The 27,569-nt window shown below is 65.7% G+C and overlaps 1 protein-coding gene across 3 annotated transcripts; it reads left to right on the top strand.

The window, feature by feature from the left end:
- The first annotated feature begins 1,014 nt into the window (after positions 1-1,014).
- Positions 1,015-27,569, top strand: NBEAL2 (neurobeachin like 2). 3 transcript variants are annotated; one of them, XM_045856832.1, is made up of 54 exons: positions 1,015-1,268; positions 6,992-7,080; positions 7,164-7,292; positions 7,399-7,480; positions 7,572-7,696; positions 7,887-7,969; positions 9,452-9,537; positions 9,635-9,917; positions 10,081-10,187; positions 10,629-10,709; positions 12,119-12,202; positions 12,573-12,671; positions 13,155-13,756; positions 13,834-13,966; positions 14,053-14,172; positions 14,366-14,687; positions 14,891-14,973; positions 15,094-15,186; positions 15,592-15,766; positions 15,879-16,012; positions 16,331-16,490; positions 16,704-16,806; positions 16,981-17,134; positions 17,231-17,389; positions 17,579-17,738; positions 17,910-17,995; positions 18,168-18,701; positions 19,242-19,417; positions 19,511-19,670; positions 19,898-20,035; positions 20,124-20,477; positions 20,566-20,715; positions 20,813-20,970; positions 21,081-21,205; positions 21,291-21,426; positions 21,875-22,035; positions 22,135-22,451; positions 22,557-22,652; positions 22,956-23,080; positions 23,173-23,313; positions 23,500-23,630; positions 23,709-23,818; positions 23,909-24,026; positions 24,126-24,223; positions 24,298-24,414; positions 25,194-25,274; positions 25,355-25,452; positions 25,570-25,742; positions 25,852-25,946; positions 26,201-26,317; positions 26,415-26,573; positions 26,650-26,798; positions 27,109-27,244; positions 27,338-27,569. In XM_045856832.1, exons 1-54 carry the CDS (start codon positions 1,218-1,220, stop codon positions 27,437-27,439), a joined length of 8,238 nt encoding a protein of 2,745 aa, XP_045712788.1. In that variant the 5' UTR covers positions 1,015-1,217; the 3' UTR covers positions 27,440-27,569. The 3 variants fall into 3 exon arrangements, with proteins under 3 accessions (XP_045712788.1, XP_045712787.1, XP_045712789.1); XM_045856831.1 differs by having other exon boundaries at positions 19,239-19,417; XM_045856833.1 differs by lacking the exon at positions 10,629-10,709 and having other exon boundaries at positions 19,239-19,417.

Below are 27,569 nucleotides of genomic sequence, written 5' to 3'. Positions count from 1 at the left end.
CAGGATGGGGATGGGGGCAGGGTCTGTCTTCCCAACATCTAGGGGGGGCTCCAGACTGGTCAAGTCCTACATCTAGTCAAGCCCTACAACCTCTCTGAGCCCCCACAAACTTCTCCCCAGCCCCAACAAAGGGCCTGACCCCTGCCCAACACCAGGGGGCTCCCTCACCGCCCAGGCGGGCTGGAAAGGTGGATCCAGAGAAAGAAGCCCAGGGTGCATGGTGGCAGTGGCCCAGCAAAGGGGTAGTCAGGCTTCTGTCCCTGGCTGCACAGGTAGTCCTAATTTGGCCCATCTGGGAATCGGTTTCTCTTTCTGTAAAACAAAGGCATGAGGCACCCTCTTGCCTTTAACGTCTTAAGGTTAAAGAAAACAAAAGATGTGAAATAAGTGCTGAACCCTGGAGTGGAGGGTGTTTTCTCTAGAGCAACTAGGAAAGCTTCTTTCCTGAAGGGGAACACCACCAACGATTGGCTAAATCTCCCAGGGATCTGCCCGATAGATGGGGGGCACTGCTCCTCCCAGAGGTTATTTCAGGCTTGTTCTGCTGTTCAATGATCCCCATCCTGCTCCACAAACAGTAGATGCAAAAAGTGCCACTTCGGTCTTCCCACAAAGCGCTAAGAACAGCACCTGCCACGGGGTAAGCTCTACAAGTGGTCGTCATGGTTAGTGTTATCATCACTTGTTGAAGGGCCCTGGACACTGTCCACGGCCCGCCGCTCCTTCCCCTCACCCTGCGAGCCTTTCCCTTGCACGAAGGGTGGCAATTCTAGCCGGGCGGGCTAAATCTCAGGCGTATCTGGACCCAGGGCAAGTCTGGAATCTCTGACCCCGATCATCTTCAGGGCTCAGATTGGCCCTTTCCAAGGCACCGGTAGGGGCGGACTGCGGAGGGCGGGGCTATGGGGCGCCCTCCAGGGCCTCAGGCACCTCCTTCCGCCCAGCTCCCCGCCCTTTGCACGGTCCCAGGAGGGGCGGGGCGGCGGTGGCGGCAGCTAAGTGCAGGAAGCCGGGCGGCAGTCGGCGGGAGGAGGGGCGTGCAGATCTGGGTGGCTCAATGCGGCGGGGGCCAGTACTACTTACCCCAGTAGTACCTCGCCGCTCCGCCCCGGAGTGACGCCCTCCGCCCATGGGCCTGGCCGAGGGCAACCGGCGGGCGGCGCGGAGGAGGCGGCGGCGGCAGGTGGCGCGCAGCAGGGCCGGAGCCGGGCCGGGCCATGGCCGCCTCGGAGCGGCTCTACGAGTTGTGGCTGCTGTACTACACTCAGGTGAGGCTGCCCCGCCCCGCTCCCGCCGTGTCCCCGGCTCCGCGCGTCCCGCGCCTGCTGCACCTGCACCCCGCGCCGCCGGGGCCGCGTAGATTCGCGCGCGCTGGGCGTGTTCGGGCTCCGCACACTCGCGTGCGCCCCGGGCCCTCGGGTGCCACTGGCACTTACACCTGGGGAACTATCCTCGCGGGCGCGCACTTCATAAGAACCTCTTGGATGGGGACCGCGCGGCGTCAGTCTTGCCGGAGAAGGAGTTGGACCAAGACCGCCCGGCACTTTCCCTTTTTACAAACTGGGAAACTGAGGCCGGGAAGCAAAATGAAAGATTGGCGCGGGGTCGGCCGGAGCCGAGAGCCTTAGTTTGCATTTAGTCTTGCCCCTCCTGTGGGTGTGGCCCCGTTGGGTGATCAGGGCCCTAGAGTTTGAGTGAGCTAGGGGTTATGCAGCCGAGGCGTCCCTACTGCGAGTCGACTCCAGTCAACTCTGACACAACCCCTTCCCCAGGGAACCGGCAGTGACGAGCTCCTGCCTGACCCCTAGCAGCCCCGGGTCCAGGTCCAAGAAAAGATTTGCCTTAGATGCAGAGGGTGGCGGGAGCAGGGTGAGCTAGGAGGAATGTCGGAAAGGGATGGAGGGACGCCCTTTCCTCCTGAGCTCCGGGTCGTGTCTGAGAGGGTACCTCAGGTGGCCGCCGAAGGTGAAGACAGTGACTGACCTAGGCGTCTGTCAGAGTCGAGAACCTGGTGTCTCCCGAACTCTGTGTCTCATGCACAGGGGCCCCCACTTTTCTTCTGCATCTGCCACAGGGAGGAATCCCTGGGCAATGTCCCCTCCCCTTCACCCAGTACCAGCCTCCCTCCCTGCACCTGCTTGGCATCGTGCTCCTGGCTCAGGTGTGCCCTGGGCACAACGGACTATTGTGTGCCCCCGATCTTGTCACGGGGTGGGGGCGGGAGTTCATGCTCACAGTCAGCTGGCCCTCAGTGGAGAGGCTGCCCAGCTGTCTCCCAGGACTACAGGCCGTGTCTGGGGCCCCGGGGACCTGGAATCCAGGCCATAAGGGCCACGGCTTCTTGAGTCCACTCGGGTGGCCAGAGGTCCGGGCCCCTGGCAGGAGGTACTGTGTGGAGCAGAGTCCTTCTGTGGTGTGACCCCAGGCAAGCTCTTTCCTTCTCTGAGCTTCCCTGTCTGCAAGTTTGGCACAGCCCTGACCTCAGGAGTGGCCTGTGTGGCCGCTGCAGAGCGGTAGCCAATGTGGCTGGTCCGGGCCGGAGAAGGCTCCTGCGTCCCTGGCCCCACTGGGTCCCCTCGCCCCAGACTCGGTGTTCATCTCCAAGGGCTGGTCTTTGTAAAGGAGCGAAAGGCCCAGGAGGAAACCTGCCCCTGTGGCCGTGGGCAGGTTCACCTGTGACCGGGTGATGAGTCTGAGGGATGTTAATGACGGGTCATCAGGCTGGGTGGCATGCGGCTGAGGGAGGGTGCGTCCCGCTACCCCTTCCAGATGACCTCTGCAAATGGTCAGCCCCCCTATTCCTTCAGGAGGTGTTTAGCACTTCTCTGCGCCGACTCTCCACGCCCCCCAGCTCCTCACCTCAGGGGGCAGGTATGGGGCACAGACTGGCTGGTTGCAGTCTTGGGTGCCCGGACGGACAGGCAGGGGGTAGCCCGGGGCCGGGCAAACAAATCCAGGATGTGAGCGTGAACTGGGAGCCAGGCGGGGCCAGGCCGCCCGGGGAGAGGAAGCTCAGCACGGCCTTCCTGCCCACTCGGTGCTGCTCCTGCTCCCGGAACGCTGTCCCCACCCCTGCGCGCCGGCTCCCGGGGAGCTGCGGCTGTGCTGCTTGGGGCCCTGCTAGGGACCGAGTGTGTGTGTGTACTTGGGGGGAGGGGGGAGCTAAGGTAAAGGGTTGCACTGATAAAGGGTGTTAAGAGACCCCTGAGCTGGCCAGCTGCTCAGCCGGCCGGAAGGCTCCCCCAGCACCTGTGCCCCTCCCTTCCGAAGCCAGAGCTGACATCAGCTGGCAAACCTGTTTCCCCAGTTGTGGGTCCTGGCCCGCCCTAGGGAGTAACCCCCTCTCTGCCCTTCCTTTCCCCTCACAGATCCCAGACTTAGGCCCCCCACCCCCAGCCCCACCCCTGTGGGCCCCAGCGCGGGGAGGGGCTGTGGGTGTCTCCTGAAGGAGGGGAGAGTGCCACGTCCTTCTGTCTGAGTCCCTCGGGGTCCTCATGGGGAAACCAAGGCAGGGTCATATCAAGGTCATTAGACAAGTTTGGGGCAGAGCCCAGCAGAGGCCCTGCCCAGCCTCTGCCCTGCGCCCCTTTACCCAGGAAAGGTCTAGACCTGTGGGCAGGAAGCCTCGGGTGGGTCCACCCGGGCTGTTCTCTCCACGTGGAGCCTCCCCGCCCCTTCCCCAGACCAAGCCGAGCCTCAGCCCAGGGTGTGCCCCTTTTAACCCTTATTGTGTGGCTACTATGGGGGTGCAGCTCCCCAGCACCTCACATTGAGTAGGGCCCCCCCGGGCTCAGCTGAACGGCTGGACAGAGGAGAGACCCACAGCAGGGACCCATCGAGGAAGCCACGCCACAGGGGACAGGAGCAGCGGGAGCAAGAACATGACAGTGGAGTGAGGGGGAGGCCTGGGGACAGGTGGGGGCACATCCGGGGGTCGCCACCCACCAGGGCCTCTCCAGGGAGGGCATGGGAAAGGGGTGAGAGGGTGAGGGGGCTGGGGACGGCACCCCACAGGCTGGTATAGGGCAGCATGTAAAGATCATGCAAAGTAGCATTCAAATGAGTGGCCCCCTTTCTGCTGGGGCAGCAGTGTCCCTCAAACGCCCCCGGTGACAAGGAGCCGTGAGGGCACCGAGCCCAGGAGCACTCCAGATCGCAAAGGCCAGGCCAGGACGGACATTCGGGCTCCAGGTGGGGAGTCCAGGCTGAACTGTCCAGTTTGGCCATTGAGGACTCAGGGCTCCAGGGAGGCCGGGTCAGAGCTGGAGTTGACCTTGCTCTGCCCACCCTTCCCTGGTTCCTCACCCCTGGCGGGTGACCTCATGGAAACCCAGTCAGGCCCTCTGCTCCCTCGGGGACCTTAGCTGGGTCATATGCCTTCCTGTGCCCCAGTTCGCCTTCTTATAATGGGAAAAAGGACGGTGGAGTGGCTCGGCCCTCCATACCCCACTGGGGCAGCCCGGGTTTCCTCCTCCCTGCCCTCATTACCCAGGCAACTGCAGGGGGTGGGACTGGAGAGTTAGGGAGAGGAGCAGAGCTCAGGGTGGGGAGAGTTCAATCCCTGGGGTTGTTATGGCAACTGGGGAGCTGATGTGGAATTGTGGGGTCCCCATGGTAACAAGGTCTCTTACTCTGGGGACCCTCGAAGGAAATTACTTGTTTCCACAGTGATAGGACATGGGTATTATGGAGACCGGAAGGTCTATGCCTCCCAAGAACCCCTCCCCAAGTAAGAGGCAGAAACTGGCCCCGCCACCTGGGCCCTTGAACCACTGTCCTCAGGAGTCCTTGCCCTGGCAAAGTCTCCTTCGTCTTCCTGCCTCAGCCCTTGGTCTGAAGTCCTCCGAGTCTGACTTCCACTCCTGCTGTAGTCGAAAGCCGCCTTCCACGTCTCATTGCCATCCACCGCCCCCCCCCCCGCCCCCACGCTGTGGAGTGGGGAGGCCCCCGGGCATGGGACAGGTCATCCTGATCAGACCCCACCCTGTCCCGGATCTCCCTGCCTCTTCCGGGAGTGGAGGTGCGCATTCCCACCTGGGCAGCCGCGGTCTCCTCTCCCTGCCCCACCCCCAGCTCTCTGCTGGGGCCCCCGTGAGACTCCCATTGCATGTGCCTGGGACAGCGTGCTGGGGATTGCCCCCACCATCTGTCCCTCACGGAGATGGGGGGGGAGGCGCTGAGTGTTGCCCTGGAATGCCAGAGGCTTGGGAAGGCGGAGGAGCCCCTGGGTTTGGGGGTGAGCCCCCACTGGCCCGACCACGTGCTGGTGGGTGTAGTGGGAGGGTCTTGACCACTTAGGCAAACTGATGGGTTTTAAAGAGGCCCCTGCGGTGCAAAGAGAACATTCGTGTTCGGTGACACGCTAGCGAGTGTGAGAACCCAGTCCGGGCTCCAGAACCCGCGCCCTCAACCGCGTGTGTCAGGCGACCCCCGCCTCCGGAGCACCGGACGGGGGTGGGTCTGGGGAAAGGCGCTGCTTCTGGTGGGGGGCGCTTAGGCAGAGGAAACCTGGAGAGCAAAAAGCTCGTGCAGACCTCTGGGTGGGGCAGCGAGTGACAACCTCAGGCTGGGGCACCTGTGAACACGGGCACCCGAGCTGGCAAGGCGGAGGGCCCCGCCCATGCGGGCTTCGGTTGCAGGCAGGGGTGCTGTGGACTTGCCCTAAAGCTCGTGGCAGGGTGGGAGGCTGGCTGACGGGACAGCGGTGGTACCTGAGGGGTTTCGGAGATGCGCTCCACGCCGGGTACCATTGAAGCAGTTTCTGTGTACCGTCACTTGTAACCCCCCGCCCCCATGAGGAGGCTCGGGGGCGGGGATGAAGGGTTTGAGGCAAGGTGTGAGCCCTGAGATAAGGCACCGGGCGAGCCAGGGCTGTTGTCAGGCTTGGGGTAGAGCAAGCAGGTCTAGGAACCCCACAGCATCTGGCAGTTCGGTGGTCCCTGCCCCCCTGGCAGACAGCCCCAGCCACCCACCCGCGCCACCGCGGCCTGCCCCCAGCCCAGGTCAGGGAGCTCCCCGTGCATTCCGTGCCGGGCACAGTCGCGGCAGGGGTGAGAACCTGGGCCAGGGGTGAGAACCTGGGCCGGGACAGGCCTGCCCTCACCCTGGGCCCCATCTCCCGCCTGTAAAACTAGCCTCGGGTCCTTGAGCCCGCCGCAGAACAGTGCAACCCTGCCCCTGTGCACTCTGGGCGCCACCCCCGGTGCTGGGTCAGGCCCCTCACACAGCTTCTCTTGCTGGGCCTTGGGTGCCCCGGGCCCCCCCACATCCCTGCGGTCTGCCGGGAGGAAGCGGCCCTCCTCCCCCACCGTGACTCTGCGCTTCCTGCCCCGGCTGGGGCGGGAGGGGACGTTTCCCGTTCACACCCAATTTTCCCTGGCGGCACCCAGACTCGGGCTCAGCCTCTGCCCCTTTTGCCCATGGAACCAGCTCTGGGGCCTGGGGTCCAGGTAACCAGCCAGGGTGGGCGGAGCTTCCTGGGGTGTGGTAGGACATCCTTCCTGTGCGCGGGGGATGTGCCTGTGCATGGGTCTGCCTGGCCGACGGTGCGTCTGCGCCCTGGGGTCTACAGTCTAGGAGGCTGTCCTGCCCCGGTGGCTGCTGAGCTGGGAGGAGGAGGCAGGCGAGGGCCCAGCCCAAGGCTTTGGGTCGGGGCTGGATGGTGGGTGGAAGACCCTCAGCCCTGACACCGGCGTGTATGCACTTAATCCCCTCCCTCCCCTGTCTATGTCAGGCCTGCCCAGGGGGCCCCCAAGATTAGGGAGGTGGGAACCAGAGACTGGAAAGCAGATGGGGGGCCCCAGGAGAGCGGTCAGTACGTACAACAACCTCCTGATGCTGACCTTCCGACTTCCTGTCCTCCCTGGGCCCCCACCTGTACCTGTCACTCCCTTCTCCACCCCCACTGCTCCGCCCCCATTCCCTGTCCGCCCCGTGTCCCCCTCCACCCACTCTCCCCTCCCGCCCCCACCCCTGTCCCCCCAACCTGCAGAAGGACCTGGGTTACCTGCAGCAGTGGCTGAAGGCCTTTGTCGGCGCCTTCGAGAAGAGCATCTCCATCTCATCTCTGGAGCCACGCAGGTGAGGCTGGCGCTAGCTGCGTGGAGGGAGGGAAGGCCGAGGAGGGTCCTCCGCGCCCCAGTGACCTCTTCCGCCCCCCGCAGGCCAGAGGAGGCCGGTGCAGAGGTGCCACTGCTGCCGCTGGACCCGCTGCAGGTGCTGGCCGAGCAGCTGGACGAGGGGGACCTGGAGCAAACTCTGCTGCTGCTGAAGCTCTTCATTGTCCTCTGCAGGTGGGTGCCTGTTGTCCTCTCCAACCAAGGTGGGGGGAGCACGGACCTGTGGGCCAGAGGCGGCGCCGGCACATTCCTGTGACCTCTCCCATCCTCCGCTCCCCAGGAACCTGGACAATGTGGAGGCAGGCTGGGGCCGGGTGCTGGTGCCCCGCGTGCTGGCCTTACTGAGCCGGTTGGTGGCCAAGGTGAGGCGGGCTGTACCTGGGGGGGCGGCAGGGGGTAGTCAGTGCCCAGCTAACCTCCCCTTCCACTTCTCCCCACGCCCCCCTCCGACAGCTGAAAGGATCCCCGCCACTGCAGGAGGGCCAGGGCCCCAAGCTGGAGGAGGTAGCCCTGCATGCCCTCCTCCTCAGCGAGGGCCTCTTCGACCCCTACCAGACCTGGCGGCGCCAGCACAGCGGGTAAGAGCCGGCCTCCCTCCGGCAGAGGACCCCGAGGAGGCTGGGGAGAGGACGGCGGATGGGGGTGGCCGCTCTGGCGAAGGTGTGGAGGTGGGAGGGGCTGTGTGCAGGCTGGTGAGGGGAGGATGACTGGGGAAGGGCGAAGCGCCTGGCTTCACCCGGCCCCTGGCCTCCCCATCGCCACCCCCAGGGAAGTCATCAGTGCCAAGGAGAAGAGCAAGTACAAGTTCCCTCCCGCTGCCTTGCCCGCTGAATTCAGAGGCTTCTTTCCAGGTCAGGCCCCGCCCCTTCCCCACTAGGCCCCGCCCCCAAGCCAGAACCCCTTCCTGCAGTTTCTCATCCCTTACACAGGACCGGCTCAGTGGGCTTAGTGGTGGCTGCACCCGGGTCGGGGAGAACTCTGCCAGTTTGGGGGGGTGGGTTCAGGGGCAGAGGAGAGAAAGGGCATTACAATGAGTCATATCTGGGCTGTAGCGAGGCCTGCATCAGGTGGGGACATCAGTTTCCCTCCCCCCTTCCCTCCAATCTCCTGGGTCTCCCCCAAGCACCTGCACCCCACCCTGATCTGGACCATCTTAAAAGGCCCAGTGCAACCCCTTTGTGCCTGTAGCCCCCACCCCTCCTCACTGGTGTCGCCTCCACTTCCTACTCCCTCGTTCCTGGAGGGGCTGCAGCCCAGGGTGTCTCTGGCCCCTGTTCTTCCTGGGCACCCTTTTCTCCTGGGTCCCCTCTCTCCTACCAGTGGAAGGACACTGGCCAGGACCTCAGGTGGGCTCAGGGCTGGATGCTGCCTTGAGTGGGGCAGCTGGGCGGGGGAGGGCGGGGGCCGATTGGGACAGAAAGTGCTTCGCTGTCTCTGGATGTCTCGTGGAGCTGCCGGCCTGGGTCTGGGACACGGGCGGCAACAGCTCTAGGAGGGGCAGCCTCCTGGGAAGCTCCCAGCCTCCCCTGTCCCACTAGCTGAGCGCTGTTCCCGCCGCTGTCAATGGCAGTGGCCTGACACCCTCTGGATCAAACCCTGCCCCTCCCCCCATCCTTCCTTTCCAGCCCCACTTGCTCCCTGCACCCCGGCGGTGGCCCCGTCCTCTCATCCCTAGAATGCACAAGGTGACCCACCACCAGGCCTTGGCCACTGGGTCCCCCCCCCTTCACAGGCCAGCTGTGCTCCCAGGCCTCACCTCTAAAGCCCTGTCCCCCATTAGGCCTCCCAGCCCATCGCCCCTGAATCAGGCCAGCCCTGCCCTTACGCCTCCCCCCGCCACACCACCCATGTGACCTAGGACCGGTCCTTTCTGCTCTCTGGGTTTCAGTCTGCGGCCTGGCATCCTCTCCATCCTACAGATGACTCTGTGAAAGCCCCTAGAACTCCCCGGAAGGGGCACGGGTGGGGGTGGGGGGACAAATGTATGCTAGACACAAGCAGGGTCCCCAGAGCTCCAACCGTCACTAGGCAGGGGGACTGGGAGATTTGCATCTGAGAAACTAAAACCTGGGTTTCCATGGGGGGCAGAGTGGGGGTGGGATGTGCTCACCCCTGGGTCTCCACTGCGGGGCTTGAGGTCTAGGGAGCTAGCCAGGGTCTCAGGGCAAGGCCATGTTCCTTTTAAGCTCCCCAAAGAAGGGCTGTGCCCCCCTCAGGCCTCCCCGCCCCCACCCCCACCCCAAGGCTCCCACCTCTCGTGTAGACCCCTGGCGGATCCACAGCCCTGCAAGTTTGGTGACATTGTCCTGTCCCGCCCACCCCACCCTACCCAGAGAGCCTGCAGGATGCAGATCGCCTGCCTCCCACGCTGCTGCTGCGTCTCATCCACCTCTTTGGCGCCATCCTTGCCGGAGGGACGGTAGGCTGGGTGGAGCCTGTGGGCCGGAGGGCAGCGGTCTCAGGGTCTCTGCTGGGCGCGCCCCTCGCCCACTGGCCGTCTCTGTCCACACCTGCAGGAGAATGGGCAGGTGGCCGTGAGCGCCGGCTCCGTGCAGGGCCTGCTGGATGTGGTGCAGGGCTGCGGCCGTGGGCCGGCCCCGGACTCCCGCCAAGTGTCGCTGGCGCTGGAGGCGCTGGTGGGTGCGGCACACGTTCTGCACGCCAGCCGCACACCCCACCGAGTGCCAGAGCTCCGCACGCTGCTCGAGGGCTACTTCCGAGTCCTTAATGCCGACTGGCCGGCGGGGCCCAACCCAGGCCATGAAGAGGCCCTTGTCTCCCTCCGAGTCAGCATGCTCGGTGGGTGTGGACTCCCAGATTCTTGGGGAGGTGGCCCTGGGAGGGGACGGCCCAAGGGACGATGGGAAGGCTGGACTGGGCAGTACAGGGAGGAAGGTTTACGGCGGACTGCAGGTACTGTTGGGAGGGGATCAGGCAGGGCTGACCCTCAACCGCTCCACAGATGCCATCCCCATGATGCTGGCCTGCGAGGACAGGCCGGTGCTCCAGGCCACCTTCCTCAGCAACAATTGCTTTGAACATCTCATCCGCCTCATCCAGAACAGCAAGGTGGGCGGCGCTCGGGCTGCACCAGGCTGGGGGGCGTGGCTGGCGGGGGGGGGGGGCGCCGTGCAGAGCGGCGGGCGGGCCTGCGGCTGAGGACAGCTCTGAGCCCCCCAGGGAGGGGCTGCTGTGGAAGAACGAGAGCTGCCCTGGCCCCTTGTCTCCCCTTCCCTGCCCCGGCTCCAGGTGCGGGGGCAGCAGGACGGTTTAGCGGTCTGCGTGCAGTGCCTCCTACTGCCCACCTAGCCTCCCCTCCAAGCAGGGCACGACTAGCTCGGCTTTCTCCCCTTCAGGGCCCGGAGGGGCACTCAGCCTGGGGCTCGGGGCACACCCTCCCCTCTGGGGCAAGTCCAGGCAGCCACCCCAGGCCCTGCTCTAACCCTGTCCCTCCCTCATCTTCCTCCTCTCTCCTCCGCCTCCACCCTGTGCCCTCCCCCTCCCCCACAGCTATACCTGCAGGCCCGGGCGCCCCCTGAGGGGGACAGTGACCTGGCTACCCGGTTACTGACCGAGCCCGATGTCCAGAAGGTACCACCTTGGGGCCGACCGGCTCAGAAACTGACCTCCCTGGGCAGGCACCCCCCGCCAGGCTCCCTCCGTGAGCCTCCCCTGCACTACGCAGGGATGTGCAGGTGCCAGGCCCGGTGTGGCCTGGCCATGGGGCTGGGTGTCCCGGCTGCCGGAGGGAACCTGGCAGGAGCCATCTGTGTCCTGCCCAGTGTCGCTGCTGGGAGCTGGGTTCTGGCTGTGCCAAGCTGGAGGGAACCTTCGAAACTCAGCCGCCTGCACCCGTTTCATTGGAGGGAAACAGCCCAGATAGCTATGTAGGGATTGGACTGCGGTCGCTCCCGCAGACAGAGAGCCCCCTGCATGGGGGCCACTTCTCCCCACGGGCCCTCGCACCTGCCCTGCACAAGTCCCTGGGCCGCCCCACCCTCTCACCCCCCGCTCCTGAGGTGCTCCCTGCCTCACCTTCCACGGGGGCTAGGGAGTCTCAGGGTGCCGGGCTCAGCGGGGGGTGGGGGGGGCATCCTCTGGTGCCTCGACGCCTGGGCCGCCACCCCCAGAGCCCCGCCCTGGCCTCGTCCTCAGGAGGTGGCGGCCCCGTGTGTCTGTTGCACTTGGCCGTTTTCTGAGAGCCTGCGTGTCCGTGAATCTATGAGGCAGGCGAGGCCCCCGGGTTTTACAGATGGGGAAACTGAGGCCTGGAGAGGGTCGGAAGGTGGCCCAAGGTCACTTGGGGAGCCAGGTAGGGCTGGGGGTCCAGAGCACAGCCTAGCAGCAGCAGCTGACAAGAACTCTCCCAGCAGCCCTCCTGACCCCTCACGCCCTCGGGGTGGGGCGGGGCGCATGAGCCGCCTGCTTCTGGCAGTGGGGTTCAGCCAGGGTGAGCCTCAGTGTGTCCCCCCTGGGTCTAGTGGGCAAGGGGCAGGGTAGGACTCAAAGGTCTCGAAGGTTCTTCCAGTTGTGACATTCTGTGATTGATTATCCCTAAATTCCCCGACCCCCTGTCAATCATCACGGGTGATGGGGCACTTGCCGGCCGGCCTGCACGTGTGTGTGTGGGGGGGGGGCTTGGGTCGGGGTGGGGGCGCACAGAGGCCCAGAGCCCGTCAGACAGGCGTGGCGAGAGGGGCCGCTGTTGACCTGCCCCAGCGAGGCCCTTTGCAGCCCTGGCTCTTTCCTGGCCCCTCTGTCAGAGGGTCTTGCCAAGCTGCCCGGATGGAGGGCCCGAGGGTCAGGAGGAGGGGCCGCAGCTCAGGCAAGGAGTGGAGGGCCCAGTGCCCGGGCAGGAGCGCCTTGCTCCCAGGGCCCCCACCTGCTCGGCACCCTGCCCCCAGACGCCTGCTCCCGGCCCTGCGCTCCTTGGCTGCGGGGTGCTGCCGGCTGCGACGCCCCAGCCCCTGCCTCTGCTGACTGCCCCTCCCCACCCCAAGGTGCTGGACCAGGACACAGATGCCATCGCCGTCCACGTGGTCAGAGTGCTGACCTGCATCATGAGCGGCTCCCCCTCGGCCAAGGTGAGGCCGCCGCCGTCCGCCTGCCGTAGGGGGTCGGGTGGGGGTTACATTGAACACGCGGCCCCAGAACCAGCCTGGCTGGTGGCCAGTAGAGCAGGTGCAGCTCGGGCCACTGGGCGGCGGGCAGGGTCCTCAGTCAGCCCTGGAGCTGGATGTCCCAGGTCAGGGCTGGCACCTGCTGGCTGACCGCCACCTGCAGCATTTGAGGTGGCCCCCCGCCCCTGCATCCCTCCACAGCCCCCCGCCCCTGCCGGCACAGACCAAGCAAGGGAGCCCTGAAAGCTGCTGTCCCCCACCAGGGTTTCTGAGGGGCGTGAGTCTGCCCTGGGCCCCCATGACGTTCCCTCCCCGCCCACACGCCCCTGCACAGGAGGTGTTCAAGGAGCGCATTGGCTACCCACACCTGCACGAGGTCCTGCAGAGCCACGGCCCCCCCACCCATCGGCTGTTGCAAGAGCTGCTCAACATGGTGAGGGCGGGGACTGGCCTCAGGGCCCCGGAGGTAGCTGGGGCTGAGTCAGCGCCACCGGGGAGGGCCAGCACTGTACCTTGGGGACTGTGCCGACTCTGGCCGGTGCACACTATGACCTGTGGCTGACCGCGTGTGTCAGTGTCACTGGGGCGAGGAAGCTGGGCTGTGTGGGTCTGGAAGCTGCTGCATGTCAGCAAGTCCCAGGATTACCCTGGGGACGGGAAGTTGGGGTTTAAGGCCAACCCAGACCGACAGCCAGGGTCTGGGGGTTAGTGGGGCTGAAGGGCTATCATCAGCACTGACCATCATCCACGCGCCTCCGACACTCTGAGCCCCGGATGCTCCCTGTGAGCGGAGTGGGGAGCACGAGCTGCTTTCCGACGCTTTAGGCCCGGAAGCTGAGGGAAGAGGCCCCGTTGTCCGCGGGTGGCCTGCTCCACGCCAGCTGCCCGGGGACTGTCACACTCTCTCCACCCACAGGCTGTGGAGGGCGACCACAGCACGTGCCCACCAGCACCCATCCGCAACGAGCAGCCGGTGCTGGTGCTGATGCGGTGGCTGCCGGCGCTGCCCACGGCCGAGCTGAGACTCTTCCTAGCACAGCGCCTCCGGTGGCTCTGCGACAGCTGCCCCGCCAGCCGCGCCACGTGCGTGCAGGCCGGCCTGGTGGGCTGCCTGCTGGAGACGCTCAGCGTGGGGGAAGCCCTGGGGGCCCGCTGCCAGGAGCAGCTGCTGGCGCTGCTGCAAGCATTGGGCCGGGTGTCACTAAGGCCCTTGGAGTTGCGTCGCCTGCTTCGCCCCCCACCGGGGCTGGACTCGGGGCCAGGCGGAGCTGAGGCGGGGCAGGCCCGACACGCGGGCGCCATCATTCGAGCATTATCGGGCATGGCCCGGCACGAGGGCCCTGCGAGAGCCCTCCACTACTTTGACCTCACGCCCAGCATGGCGGGCATTATGGTGCCCCCGGTGCAGCGATGGCCAGGAACCGGCTTCACCTTCCATGCCTGGCTCTGTCTGCATCCCGCGGCTGCGGCCCCCACCCAGGCCCCCTCCCGGCCACTCCAGCGGAAGCAGCTGTACAGGTGGGTGAGTGCCAGGGGGCAGAGTGGCCGGGTGAGCGGGAGAACCGGCAGGCGTGACGGGCTTCTCCTGCCCCCAGCTTCTTCACCAGCAGCGGCTCGGGGTTTGAGGCCTTCTTCACGGCGGCTGGGGCCTTGGTGGTGGCCGTGTGCACGCGGAAGGAGTACTTCACCTTGAGCTTGCCTGATGTGACCTTCGCCGACTCTGCCTGGGTGAGCCTCCACCCTCACAGGGCCCGGGAGGGTGGAGGGGGCACCGAGCCTGAACCTACAGCCTGAGGCCGTGGCTTCCGTTCTAGCACTGCGTGACTGTCGTCCACGCGCCCGGGCGCCGGATTTTCAGCCAGAACCTGGCGCACGTCTACAAAGACGGCATTCTGGTCAAGACTGCATCCCTCCGCTGCCCCTCCCTCAGTGAGGTGCGCCGGGGAGGGGGCGGTGTTGGGGGGGGCTCTGGGTGGCTGGGTGGACTTGGGTAGGGTGGGGTCTGGAGCCCCAGTGTCTCCTCCTCCCCAGGCCTCAGACTTCGCCTCTGGGGGCTGTGCAGCCGTGGGGGTCACTGTGAGGAACCCCAGGCCTCACCGTGACCTGACTGCTCCCCCAACCCCGCAGCCTTTCTCCTCCTGCTGCATCGGCTCCGCTGGGCACCGCACCACGACCACCACCACGGGGCCGCCGGCACCGCCAGTCCCCACTGCCCTGGCTCACGCTCACCCCTCCCTCACCCGCTCCCAGTCCGTCCCGGCCACCACGGAGCTCGGCCGGGGGTCTGGGCTGACGGCCCCCCTGCAGGAGGGCAGCATCAGCTCCACCCTTGCAGGCACGCAGGACACGCGCTGGGGCAGCCCCACCTCCCTGGAGGGCGAGCTGGGGGCCGTGGCCATCTTCCATGAAGCCCTGCAGGCGGAGGAACTGAGGGTCCTGTGCACCCTGGGTATGCAGCCCCTGCCCCACCCCCGCCTGGCCTCAGCCCCTCCTCCAGTGTCCCAGAGTCCGGTGGCTGGGACTTCCAAAATGCCCAGGCTAGAAACTGGGGGTCTGGCACAAGAAGGCATCCCTGGGGGTCCTCTGATCAGGGCTCTGGACGGCGTTTGGCCGGAGGCTCAGCCAAGTCTGAAGGCCCCTGTCAACCCCCAGGGCCCAATGAGACAGCCCCCTTCAAGCCCGAGAGTCAACTGCATGAACTTGACACCAAGCTGCTCCTCCATTACTCACCTCAGGTACTGCGGGGGGGTGGGGGGGGCAGTGGGCTCAACACTGTTACCTCCCCCCGGCTCCCGCACTGTCTGCCGCCCCTTCCTCCAGCTGACCCTTGCCCCCTGCTCACCCCGTGCCCCCAGGCCTGTAAGAACAACATCTGCCTGGACCTGTCCCCTGGCCATGGGCTGGACGGCCGCCTGACAGGCCACACGGTGGAGGCCTGGGACGTGAAGGTGTGTGTATGTGTGTGGGTGGTGTGTGCAGGACGCGTGAGCATGGGCACGCGTGTACGGGGCGGGCTGGGGAGGGACACTGTGACCTGGGAGGTCTTTTTATGTATTTATTTTATTGGCGTTAGAGAGAGAAAGGGAGGTGGGAGGGAGAGAAACATCAATTTGTTGTTCCACTTATCATGCATTCACTGGTGCCCTGGCCGGAGATCTCACCCGCAACCTTGTGTATCGGGATGACACTCTGACCAACTGAGCTACCCGCCGGGGCCTGGGAAGTCTTAGGAGACCTGGGTTCAAGGGAGCAAAAGTCCCGGGACCCGAGTTCCCAGACCGGAGGGCGTCCTGGGTGGTGCGGGTCAGGAAATGGAGGAGAGCTGCCGTCTCACAGCCGGCCACCGACCCTAGGATGTGGTGAGCTGTGTGGGCGGCATGGGCGCCCTGCTGCCCCTGCTAGAGCGCGTGGCCACGCAGCCCCAAGCGGCCGAGGCAGGTCCAGCTGAAACACATGACCTTGTGGGGCCCGAACTGACCTCGGGCCACAACAGCCAGGGCCTGCTGCTCCCACTGGGCAAGTCCTCAGGTCAGTGTCCCTGCTGCCATGGCGGGGCGGAGGGTGTGCTGGCGTACCTGAGGTCTCTGTGGCCACTGGCGGGCCCCTGATGCACGTCTGTCCTCTTCCTGGTGGCCGGCAGAGGAGCGGATGGAGAGGAACGCAGTGGCGGCCTTCCTGCTGATGCTGCGGAACCTGCTGCAGGGCCACGCTGTGAACCAGCAGAGCCTGGTGCAGTGCCAGGGGCCCGCCATCGTCGGGGCCCTCCTGCGCAAGGTGAGCCTGCCGGGCGGGGCGGGGCGGGGCGGGGGTCTGCCCTGTCTGACGGGGGGAGGGGGGGACAGCTGGAGAGCCCCCTGGGAGAGGTGGCACCAGAGTGGGGCTTTGGAAGGCTGGGCAGGGTTCGGCTGAGCCCAGGCTGGGACAGGGCTCCGCACGGCAGGCTGGGGAGCTTGCACTTCGGGGACAGGACGGAGCCCCTGAGGGGTTCTGCGCAGGCAGGAGCCTGTGCCCCTCCGCCTGTGCCGGACGGGGCGGGGGCTCGGCAGCGGGTGGGCGGGGCCTGACGTCTCACCCCGGCTCCTTCCGCTCCAGGTGCCCAGCTGGGCCATGGACATGAATGTGCTCATGTCTGCCCAGCTGCTGATGGAGCAGGTGGCAGCTGAGGGCGGTGGACCCCTCCTGTACCTGCTCTACCAGCACTTGCTGTTCAACTTTCACCTCTGGGCCCTCAGCGACTTTGCTGTACGCCTTGGTAGGTGTGGGGACTCTGGTGAAGGGACAGTGCCCGGAAGGGTGGTGGTAGAGGTTCTAAGAAGTTACAACCCCGCTCTGAGTGATCCGAGGGGACATATTTGCTCTGGGGCGTCTGAGGGGAGCATGACCCTCCCTGGAGGCAGCTGGTAGGAGGATTGGAAAGGGCCCAGCTCGCGCTGGTGGCTTGAGCCCTCTGCTGATGCCCACTCAGGCCACATCCAGTACATGTCCAGCATAGTCCGCGAGCACAGGCAGAAGCTGCGGAAGAAGTACGGGGTTCAATTCATCCTCGATGCCCTACTCACCCACTACAGGTGAGGCTAGTGAGCGGGCAGAAGACCGAGGGGCTGCCCCAGCGGCCTCTGGCCTTGGGGACAGGGCAGTTAGGTCCGCCAGCTCACCTGCCCACTCTCCCTGTTCTGTCCTGTCTGTGCCTCTGTGTTCCCCTGACCCTGGGTGGTTGTGCGTGCTTGCTGGGACCCGTCCAGCCCGCAGCGGGAGCGCCCTCTAGCGGCCGACGACCTGCGCACAGTGCAGACTTCACTCCTGGGCCTGGCGCGGGAGTTCCTGGTACGAAGCCCTTCAGCTGATGACTTGCAGGTCGTGCTGAACTTTCTGGCAGCTTCAGGTGATGATGGCCAGGTAGGCTGGAGCTTGGTGACGGGGAGGCTTGGTGGACGGGTGGAGTGTGGACCACGTGGGGAGGCCCAGCCTAGTGTGAGCCCTCGTCTCCCCAAGGTGTTGGGCGTCCTGGACCTGCTGCTGGCACTGCTGCAGAGCTCGTCCACGCAGGAGTTCCTGGCTGCCTTCCTGCTGGGGCCGGGGAGCCTGGAGGTGCTGCTAGCGCTGCTAGTGCAGCCACGGTCCCTGCCCCTGCTGTCCGACCGCGTCTGCCAGGTACACCAGCCCACCCTGGCATCCCCTTGGCTGTGGCCCGTGCTTGAGGTCCAGGGAGACGCAGCAGGCCTTGGGCTGGCAGAGGAAGCCACCTTTGCAAGCCTTTCTTGGAACCGCACACCCGCGTGGTGACTGCGCCCCTCCGGTAACCTCTTCCCGGTGATGACACCGCCCACCATTCGCACACAGATCCTGCGCAGGCTGCAGCAGAACGAGCGCTTGTCTGAGCGGAGCCACCAGCAGCTCTGGCTGCGAGAGTGTGGCCTCCAGGGCCTTGTCGCCTGCCTGCCGGAGGCGGTGGTCTCCCTTCAGCTCTGCCAGAACCTCTACAAGCTGTTCCTGGGGACAGGTACGACCTGGTGGGGGCAAAAAGGCAGGCCAGGTAGAGGGGTGACGTGGACCCAGGAAGAGGGCAGGTGGGAATAGGGAAGGCGTTGGTACAGGGGCTGAGGCTGAGCCAGCAGGGGACTGCAGCCCCTGCTGGGGTCAGTCGCTCAGGCCCCATTGGCCATCCTCCCAGACTGCCCGAACCTCTCAGACCTGATGGCTGTGGTGCAGCTGTCCCTCCAGGCTGACCTCAGCGTCCGTCTGTACATCTGTCGCCAGGTGGGTGTGGGAAGCGAAAGCTCTGATGGGGGCGGGGGAAGCTACCCTGAGGACTCACTTTGTCTGCCATGGGTGAGAGGTCTCTGGAAGCGTCCCCTGCAGAGCCCCAGGGCCGGGGGTGGGGGGTGGATCTCTTGGACGCACCCCTCACTTGCTGTGCCCCCGCCCCCAGCTCTTCCACCTCATCCACAAACAGCCCGACGTCGTGCGGCTGCTGGCCCGGCAGGCCGGCTGGCAGGATGTCCTGACGAGGCTGTATGTGCTGGAGGCCGCCACAGCCGGCGGTCCCCTGCCCTTTCCCCCCGAGCAGCCCGCCTCCCCAGAGCCAGCCGTGCCCAAGCCGCCCTCGGAGTCACCCGACCCTTCAGATGTCTTCCTGCCCTCGGAGGCCCCCTGCCCTGACCCTGATGCCCTTTACCAAGCTCTGTCCCCGTTCTGCGCACCCTTTGACTTGGGCCTGGAACGGTCCAGTGTGGGCTCAGGCAGTACCACAGGTGGTGGCGGCGGCGGCGGTGGTGGCGGCAGCAGCAGCGGGACTCTTACTCCGGCCAGCCAGCCTGGCACACCTTCCCCGCTGGATGGGCCCCGGCCCTTCCCCGCTGCCCGAGGCCGCCACAGCTCCAGCCTGTCCAACGTGCTGGAGGATGGCAGCCTCCCCGAGCCCACCGTCGGCGGGGATGACATCTCTAATACCAGCAACCCACAGGTGAGACGGGCCCGCCCCCTGCCGCTGCGGGGTGCGAAGGGAGGACACCTCCGGGACCCGGGGCAGGCTGTGCAGCCTTCCTCCAGGTGCGGTCCTGTCTGACATCACAGCCGCAGCTGCCGGTGGGGTCCCGGGACGGGGCAGAGACTTTCCCGGGCCTGCGGACGGCTCCCGGGGTCCTACCTGGTGCTTATGAGTTTGGTGACGGGCTTCTGCTTATTCTGTGACGTTCTTCCAGAGGACTCCAGGACAGTTCTCGAGGCCTGTGAGGACTGAGGTGTAATTTCTGAACTGCCAGACCTTAGGAGTCTCTGAAGCCCCAGGATTCCCCCTGGGATCCAGGCAGTGGCCGAGGCCACACCGCCACTCACCCAGGCCTCAGAGCCAGGCCACCTGTGGGCGGAATGCTCTGTCTCCTGTTGCCCTTACTAGTGGTGGGCAGGGGGTGCTGAACGGGGGTCACGTGGGGTCAGCCGGGGTCAGCCTGATCCCCTGCGCCCCCAGCCCACCCCTCACACCTCCCGTCTGCGCCCACAGCAGACCCCTGAGGAGGAGCTGTGCAACCTGCTCACCAACGTGCTGTTCCTGGTGATGTGGCGGGGCGTGGAAGGCAGCGACGAGGCCGCGTGGCGGGAACGTGGCCAGGTCTTCTCAGTGCTCACCCAGCTGGGGGCCTCGGCCACACTCGTGCGCCCGCCGGACTGCATCAAGCGCAGGTGAGGAGGCGTCTCTGGAGGGCGGGGGCGGGCGGAAGCCTGAGGGTGAGGCAGTCGGTCAGGGAGACACCTGAGTCCCTCACCCATCCCCAGCCTCCTGGAGATGATGCTGGAGTCAGCCTTGACGGACATCAAAGAGGCCCCTCCTGGGGCCCTGGCCAGCCTCATCCAGCAGGTGCTTTGGCTGCTGCGCCTGCTGCAGGACTTCCTGTGCGCGGAGGGCCACGGCAACCAGGAGCTGTGGAGCGAGAAGGTGGGCCCGCTCAGAGGGGTGTGAGCCGTGTGCCCCCCGAGCCCGAGGGTCTGGGGGGATGCGTGTGTGCGTGCAGTCCCGGGGGGGCTGGCACAGGTGACTGTGCTCGAGGAGTTGCCTGTATGCACAAACCCGACCTGGCCCCCCACCCAGACCTTACCTTGCTCCCTCCCCCTGGGCGTCTGGCCTCTCCTGGTGACGGCTGCGGGGCACATGTCGTGTGGTAGCTCTTCGAAGGTGTGTGCAGCCTGCTTGATCGCCTGGGAGCCTGGCCCCACCTGGCCGGCGGCCCCTCGGACCTCCGAGAGATGGCGCAGATTGGGCTGCACCTCGTGCTTGGCTACATCCTGCTGGAGGACCCGCAGGTGAGCCCAGGGTGGTCGTGGGGGAGGGGCAGGTGCAGGGTGCTCCGGGAGCGGCTGGGCACCACCCGCACTTTCCTTCTGCCCCCAGCTGCACGCCCAGGCCCACGTGAGGCTGCACTCGCTGCTGCAGACCGCGGTGCCCATGCGCCGGGAGGAGGCCTGCTACGTGCTCTCCAAACTGGAGGCCGTGCTGTCGCGGGCGCTTCACGCCTGCGATGTGGCCGCCGAGGACCAGGAGACCCCCACCAGGGCTGCTGCATCTACGGAGCGCTGCTCCTGGCTGGTGCCGCTGGTGCGCACGCTGCTGGACCGCGCCTACGAACCGCTGGGGCTGCAGTGGGGGCTGCCTTCCCTGCCGCCCACCAACGGCAGCCCCACCTTCTTTGAGGACTTCCAGGACTTTTGTGCCACGCCCGAATGGCGTCACTTCATCGACAAGCAGGTGCCCGGAGGTGGGGGCACGAGGAAGAGAAGCGTGGGCTGGGAGCCCGCGTCGAGCACTGGCACTCTTTCCCTGCCCAACCCTCCAGGTGCAGCCCACCATGTCCCAGTTCGAGATGGACACCTACGCCAAGAGCCACGATCTCATGTCGGGCTTCTGGAACTCCTGCTACGACACACTCATGAGCAGCGGGCAGCGGCGCCAGCAGGAGCGGGCACATAGTCGTCGGGACTTCCAGGTGTGCTCCTGCGGTGGGGGACCCCTGACGGGCGGGGACCGGAAGAGGAAGCAGCCCCCTGGGATTCACCTATCGCTCTACTCTCCCCACCCCGCAGAAGCTGGTGCTGGAACCCGTGCAGCGGCGGGTGCGCCAGGAGGGGCTCCGCTATGCCTCGGTGCTGAAGCAGCAGGCAGCCCAGCACTCCACGGTCCTGCTGCACTGGGGGGCGCTGTGGCGTCAGCTCTCCTGCGCGTGCGGAGCCTGGGCCCTGAGGTGGGTGGAGCTTGGGGCAGGGGCGGGGCTTGGGAGCGAGAGAGGGACCAGGAGAGCCACACTGCCTTTGGGGTGAGGCCTCGGAGGAATCACCGGGGACGAATCTACAGGGACCCGCCCACATCCCGGTGGAAGATGTCCAGCGCTGAGACGTACTCGCGCATGCGTCTGAAGCTGGTGCCCAACCATCACTTCAATTCGCACCTGGAAGCCAGTGCCCTCCGCGACAACCTAGGTGAGAGGGTGTGCTGAGTTGGGTCCGCCCAACCTCAGATGCCGTTCTGCCTAGTTCTGGCTGAGCACCCTTGGCCCCATTGCAGGTGAGGCCCCCCTAACAGCCACCGAGGAGGCCTCGCTGCCTCTAGCAGTGACCAAAGAAGCCAAAGTCAGCACCCTCCCCGAGGAGCTGCAGGAAGACCAGCTGGGCGAAGATGAGCTGGCTTCGCTGGAGACTACGTGAGTGGGGGCGGGAGAGAGCCATCTGGGGCGGCAGGCCAGGGGTCGGCTCCGCGAGTGCGTGCGTGCATGCGTGCGTGCCCTGGAGTCGACTCCCGAGTCTGTTCCCTCGTCTGCTGTAGCGCTAAACACCCTGGAGAAGGGCCTGTCCCAAAGCAGGTGGGGGATGGGAGAGAGTTAACATAACAGAATCAATAGTTGCTCTTTCGTCCTAGGCCTCCCAGAGCTAGGATGGGGCCCGCGGGGGAGGCAGGGGCTGAGCGAGGGAATGCTGGGAACATGAGCTCGTGTCCTGGCGAGAAACCCAGGGGCAGGACCTGCGGCCAGTCCGGACCCTGTGCAGCTCCTTCCTCCCCTCTGACCTGATGGCACTCGGAGAATGTGCTCCTTGGGCATCTAGGGAAGGGGGTTCCAGAGCCTAGAGCCTGAAGCTGGTGCTGACCCCCAGGATGCAGGCAGCGGAACTGGATGAGCAGCATGAGAAGTTGGTGCTGTCCGCTGAATGCCAGCTGGTCACAATAGTGGCTGTGGTCCCCGGGCTGCTGGAAGTCACCACCCAGCACATATACTTCTACGACAGCAGCGCTGAGCACGTGGAGACCGAGGAGGGTGCGTTCTGAGGCAGCGGGTCGGAGGGATGGCAGGGGGTGGCTGTGGTCGGGCGGGGCTGGGTTGAGTGGTTCCCGCACCTGCTGTCCATCCCCGCAGGCATTGGCCACAACTTCCGGCGCCCGCTGGCCCAGCTCCGAGAGGTCCACCTACGGCGTTTCAACCTGCGCCGTTCCGCACTGGAGCTCTTCTTCATCGACCAGGCCAACTACTTCCTCAACTTCCCGTGCAAGGCAGGCGGGGCTGCGGCCTCGTCTCCTTGCCAGTCCCCCAGGCCTCAGCCTCACCCCATCCCACCCCACACCCAGATACGGAACCAGGTGTACAAGTGGCTGCTGCGCCTGCGACCCCCTGCCCAAGGCTACCTGAGCAGCCGCTCCCCCCAGGAGATGCTGCGAGCCTCCGGCCTCACCCAGGTGAGGGCCCTGGAGTGGGAGGGGCGGGTGAGGTCAGGGCCCTGCGGTTGCGGGGAGTGCTGGACAGCCCCAGCGGCTCACCTGCTGCCCGCCCCTGCCCCCCAGAAATGGGTACAGCGGGAGATATCCAACTTCGAGTACCTGATGCAGCTCAACACCATCGCGGGGCGGACCTACAACGATCTGTCTCAGTACCCTGTGGTAAGGGCCCGCTCCGTGCCCGCCCCGCCCCTCTGGTCCTCCAGCCCCAGTTCAGCCCAGCGCGGGCACTGATCGGGGCCCAGCCCTGAGCTCTGTCCGTGCTGCCTAAGGCTTGGCCGCTGTTCCCTGCCGCCCCGTGCCACACAGACACACCCAGCCCCACTCTTGTGCCCTCCTGTGGTCCCTCCTAGCGGGGGGTCCCCACCTGTGGGCTCTGCCCATCTTCCTGAGGGTGAGGGCGGGCAGAGTGGGCGGGTGGGCCCTCAGGATCCTCATGCAGCTCCTGCCCGGGTGGGCGGCCAGTTCCCCTGGGTCCTCCAGGACTACGTGTCCCCAACCCTGGACCTCAGCAACCCGGCTGTCTTCCGGGACCTGTCCAAGCCCATCGGTGTGGTGAACCCCAAGCATGCCCAGCTCGTGAGGGAGAAGTGAGCGGCGTGTGGGCGAGGCTGGGCGAGGCGGTTGGGTTGGGCCGGGCTGGGGGAGGACTGCTGCTGACCGCCCCTGACCGCGGCTCCAGGTACGAGAGCTTCGAGGACCCCGCGGGCACCATTGACAAGTTCCACTACGGCACCCACTACTCCAACGCAGCGGGGGTGATGCACTACCTCATCCGCGTGGAACCCTTCACCTCCCTGCACGTCCAGCTGCAGAGTGGCCGGTGCGGCCCCAGGGGTGGCGGGCAGATGGCGGCTGGCGGCGGGGGGTGGGCAGCAGACGAGGGGAAGAGGCAGGTCCTCCGGACACCCCGGGCCCTCTGCCTCTCTGCCGTTCTTTTCCCTGCCATGCCTTCTCCCTCCTGGTCCCCGTGCTCCCGCCTCACTTAGGCCCGTGCCCCTCCCCCCAGCTTTGACTGCTCTGACCGGCAGTTCCACTCGGTGGCGGCCGCCTGGCAGGCCCGCCTGGACAGCCTGGCCGACGTGAAGGAGCTCATCCCCGAGTTCTTCTACTTTCCCGACTTCCTGGAGAACCAGAACGGTGAGAGCTGGCGTGGGGGTGGGGACACGGGCCGGGGCGGCCAGAGAGCAGGTGGAGACAGCCGGTCCTCTGTTCCAGGCTTTGACCTGGGCTGCCTCCAGCTGACCAACGAGAAGGTGGGCGACGTGGTGCTGCCCCCGTGGGCCAGCTCTCCTGAGGACTTCATCCAGCAGCACCGGCAGGCTCTGGTGAGGACGTGAGCACGTAACGGACGGGCGGACAGCCAGGGTTAGGGGTCAGCTGTTGTCCCTGGACTGACCACCCCTCCCCGTCCGCAGGAGTCAGAGTACGTGTCTGCCCACCTGCACAAGTGGATTGACCTCATCTTCGGCTACAAGCAGCGGGGGCTGGCTGCGGAGGAGGCCCTCAATGTCTTCTATTACTGCACCTACGAGGGTGGGCAGTGCCCTGGGCACTGGTGGGGGCTGGGCACAGAGGAGGAGGGGTGAGTGCAGAGGTCACAGTGTTTCCTGACCGCTCTACCTGCCTGCGCAGGGGCTGTGGACCTGGACCACGTGGCAGATGAGCGGGAACGGAAGGCTCTGGAGGGCATTATCAGCAACTTTGGGCAGACTCCCTGCCAGCTGCTAAAAGTAAGTAAGGCCAGCTTGGAGAGTGGTGGTCAGGGAGGGCCACGCCGTGGTGCTAACTGGCCGCCTGCCCACAGGAGCCACATCCGGCTCGGCTCTCGGCTGAGGAAGCAGCCCAGCGCCTGGCGCGTCTGGACACCAACTCGCCCAGCATCTTCCAGCACCTGGACCAGCTCAAGGCCTTCTTCGCGGAGGTGAGAGGAGACGGGGCCCCAGCCTCCTGTGAAACGAGCTTCACCCCACTGTCCTCACCAACCTTTGGGGGCAGATGGGAAACCTACATCAAGGGCACTGCTATTAAGACATCTTGGAGAAAGAAGTGGAAGGGAGAGGACCCTGGGAGGGCGGCGGGGGTACTCCTTCGCTGGAGCGGGGACACGGTGCCGACTCACTGGGCCGTCTCTGGAAGCCGTAGCGAGACGGCAGGGCAGGGCATCTGGCTCGGACACTCCCTCCCCTTCCTGGCCACGGCTCAGAATGCCCCCAGGCTCTCCTCTGCTGCCAGCGTGCTGGGGGCACAGGCAGGAACGCGGTAGGCCGACCAAGGGTGAGACCAAGTGCGAGGTGAGGCTCGGGGAGGATCTTCCTCGTCCGTCCCAGCTTCTCACTCACTGTCTTTTTTTATTTATTGATTTGAGAGAAAGAATCATTGATTTGTTATTCCACTTACTTATGAATTCAGTTCCCGTATGTGCCCTGACCGGGGATCAAACCCTGAACTTGGGCACATTGGGATGATGCTGTAGCCAGCTGAGCTACCGGCCAGGGCTCTCACTTGCTCTCTGGGATGCCCTCTTGAAGACCCACTGGTCTCGTGCATGTTTCTCAGACGGACCTCAGCCTCTGTGACAACACCTAGCCTGTGACCCCCGGGGGCCGAGGGCAAAAGGAGCGGTGCCCCAGGGAGCAGGCGGTGCAGTGGGGGCCCTGGCCGGCCTCTCAGACACAGCCAGCCCCGCACCCTTCCCCACAGGTCATCAGTGATGGCGTCCCCCTGGTGCTGGCCGTGGTTCCCCACCGACAGCTCCACTCCTTCATGGCCCCAGACCTGCTGGTAGGTGCACTGGGCAGCACCCCGCCCAGCTCCCTCTCTGGCTGCACCCTAAACCTGCCTCTGCCCCCTCTTGCTCACAGGTGACCGTGAGTGCCAGTGGGCTGCTGGGCACCCACAGCTGGTTGCCTTATGACCGTAACATAAGCAACTACTTCAGCTTCATCAAAGACTCCAACAAGTAAGACAGAGGGCTACGGGCAGGGTTGGGCGCCCCTCCGAGTCGGAAGGCTGGCCAGCCGCTGGGTCTAGCCAAGGTCGCTGGGGGCCTCACCTGTCATCCCCCTCATTGGGTCAGGGTGCAGCGATTCCTGAGTGGCCCGTGGGTACAGGACAGTGGCGTGAGTGGACAAGCCCTGGCAGTGACCCCCGATGGAAAGCTGCTGTTCAGCGGTGGCCACTGGGATGGCAGCCTTCGAGTGACCGCACTAAACCGGGGGAAGCTGTTGAACCAGATCAGCCGCCACCTTGGTATGAGCGGCCTAGAAGCTGGGGGCGAGGCATGTCGGGGTGGGTTCTGAGGCTGGCCAGGGAAGGTGTGACTACTCTGTTCTACCTGGACCTTCCCCTCCCCACGCAGACATAGTGACCTGCCTTGCACTGGACACCTGTGGCATCTACCTCATCTCAGGCTCCCGGGATACCACGTGCATGGTGTGGCGGCTCCTGCAGAAGGTGTGCTGGCTGGGCAGCTCCGTGGGGCCCCCACAGTCCAGACTTGCAGCCCCCATGCCCCTCACTGGGCTTCCAGTGCCGCCCTTCTCTCTTCCCCTTCCATCTGCTGCTGTGAGCAAGTCTGGGGCTCCACAGCCCTCCAGCTCTCCGGCTTTGCACAATGCCCTCACTCTCCTGAGCCTCAGCCTCCTCGTTCGAGGGCCAGGATGATGGGACGACGCCCCCAGTCCTGACCCAGCCCTGGCTTCCCGCAGGATGGTGTCTCAGGGGGGCTGGCATCCAAGCCTATGCAGGTCCTGTATGGGCACGAGGCTGCAGTGAGCTGCGTGGCCATCAGCACTGAACTGGACATGGCTGTGTCTGGATCCGAGGTGTGTGTACGCCTGTGCTAGGGGAGGCCGAGTTTGCTGGGCGCCGTCCCTGGGACCCAGAGTGCCCTGCCCAGCGCCCTAAGCTGCCTTCCTACAGGACGGAACTGTGATCATCCACACTGTACGCCGTGGCCAGTTTGTGGCTGCACTACGGCCCCCGGGGGCCACGTTGCCTGGACCCGTGTCCCACCTGGCGCTGGGGTCTGAGGGCCAGATCGTGGTTCAGAGCTCAGCGCGGGAACGCCTGGGGGCTCAGGTATGGGAAAGGGGCACCCAGTCAAGACGGGGGTGGTTGGGAGTCTGTCCTTGCTGACACCTCCTGCTTCTTCCAGGTCACCTACTCCTTGCACCTGTACTCGGTGAATGGGAGGCTGCGGGCTTCACTGCCCCTGGTGGAGCAGCCCACAGCCCTGGCGGTGACAGAGGACTTCGTTCTGCTGGGCACAGCCCAGTGTGCCCTGCACATCCTCCACCTAAACAAGTGAGCCCTACTGTTCATGGGTCTGTGGTCCCTCAGGGTGGTGGTCACTGGCAGAGGATACTAGGAGGTCCCCCCTCCCGTGAGCCGCCACCCTCTTTGCACACCTGTGGGCACCTCCTGCAAGTCCTGCCACCTGACTCCTCATCCCCCAATGGGGAGATCTTGCCCTTGGCCTGTCTTAGCCACACTCCTGTGGGAGGTCACTTCCTGTATCAGGGTTTCAACGGAGCCATCCTTCAAATGAGGGCAGCTGGATGCCAGGCTGCCTTGTAGTTGCAAGTTCGTGTATCCCCTCCCTCCCCGCCTCCAGGCTGCTCCCGGCAGCGCCTCCCCTGCCCATGAAGGTGCCCATCCGCAGCCTGGCTGTGACGAAGGAGCGCAGCCACGTGCTTGTCGGTCTGGAGGACGGCAAGCTTATCGTGGTGGGCGCGGGGCAGCCCTCCGAGGTGAGGCTAAGGGCAAGGCGGGCTTCGACTGGGCCTCAATGGGGCGCGGAGCGGTGGTCCTGGCTGACCCCACTCCGCTCTTCCTCGCCCCAGGTGCGCAGCATCCAGTTCACACGGAAGCTGTGGCGGTCCTCCCGGCGCATCTCGCAGGTGTCCTCTGGAGAGACGGAGTACAAACCCGAAGAGGCGCGCTGACACCCGGCCCCGCCCCCACGCAGGCTCCGCCCCGGAGGCCTCGCCCCGGAGTCGGCGATTCGGTCCGCCGGCACCCCGGGGTGCGCGGAGCCCCACCCCCGGCAGCTCAGGGATCCGTGGGCGGTGTCAC

The sequence above is a fragment of the Phyllostomus hastatus genome, unplaced genomic scaffold (genome assembly GCF_019186645.2).
Source record: "Phyllostomus hastatus isolate PE091 unplaced genomic scaffold, TTU_PhHast_1.1 phas_scaffold_129, whole genome shotgun sequence".
Lineage (NCBI taxonomy): Eukaryota > Metazoa > Chordata > Mammalia > Chiroptera > Phyllostomidae > Phyllostomus > Phyllostomus hastatus.
This window is presented reverse-complemented; position numbering and strand designations above follow the sequence as displayed.

Bases quoted from the DNA above. Each gene is read 5' to 3' on its own strand.
- NBEAL2 (XM_045856831.1), top strand. From the start codon at position 1,218: ATGGCCGCCTCGGAGCGGCTCTACGAGTTGTGGCTGCTGTACTACACT. The intron at 10,710-12,118 runs GTACCACCTTGG...CCCCACCCCAAG, and splicing joins CCGAGCCCGATGTCCAGAAG to GTGCTGGACCAGGACACAGA. The intron at 20,036-20,123 runs GTGAGCCCAGGG...TTCTGCCCCCAG, and splicing joins TCCTGCTGGAGGACCCGCAG to CTGCACGCCCAGGCCCACGT.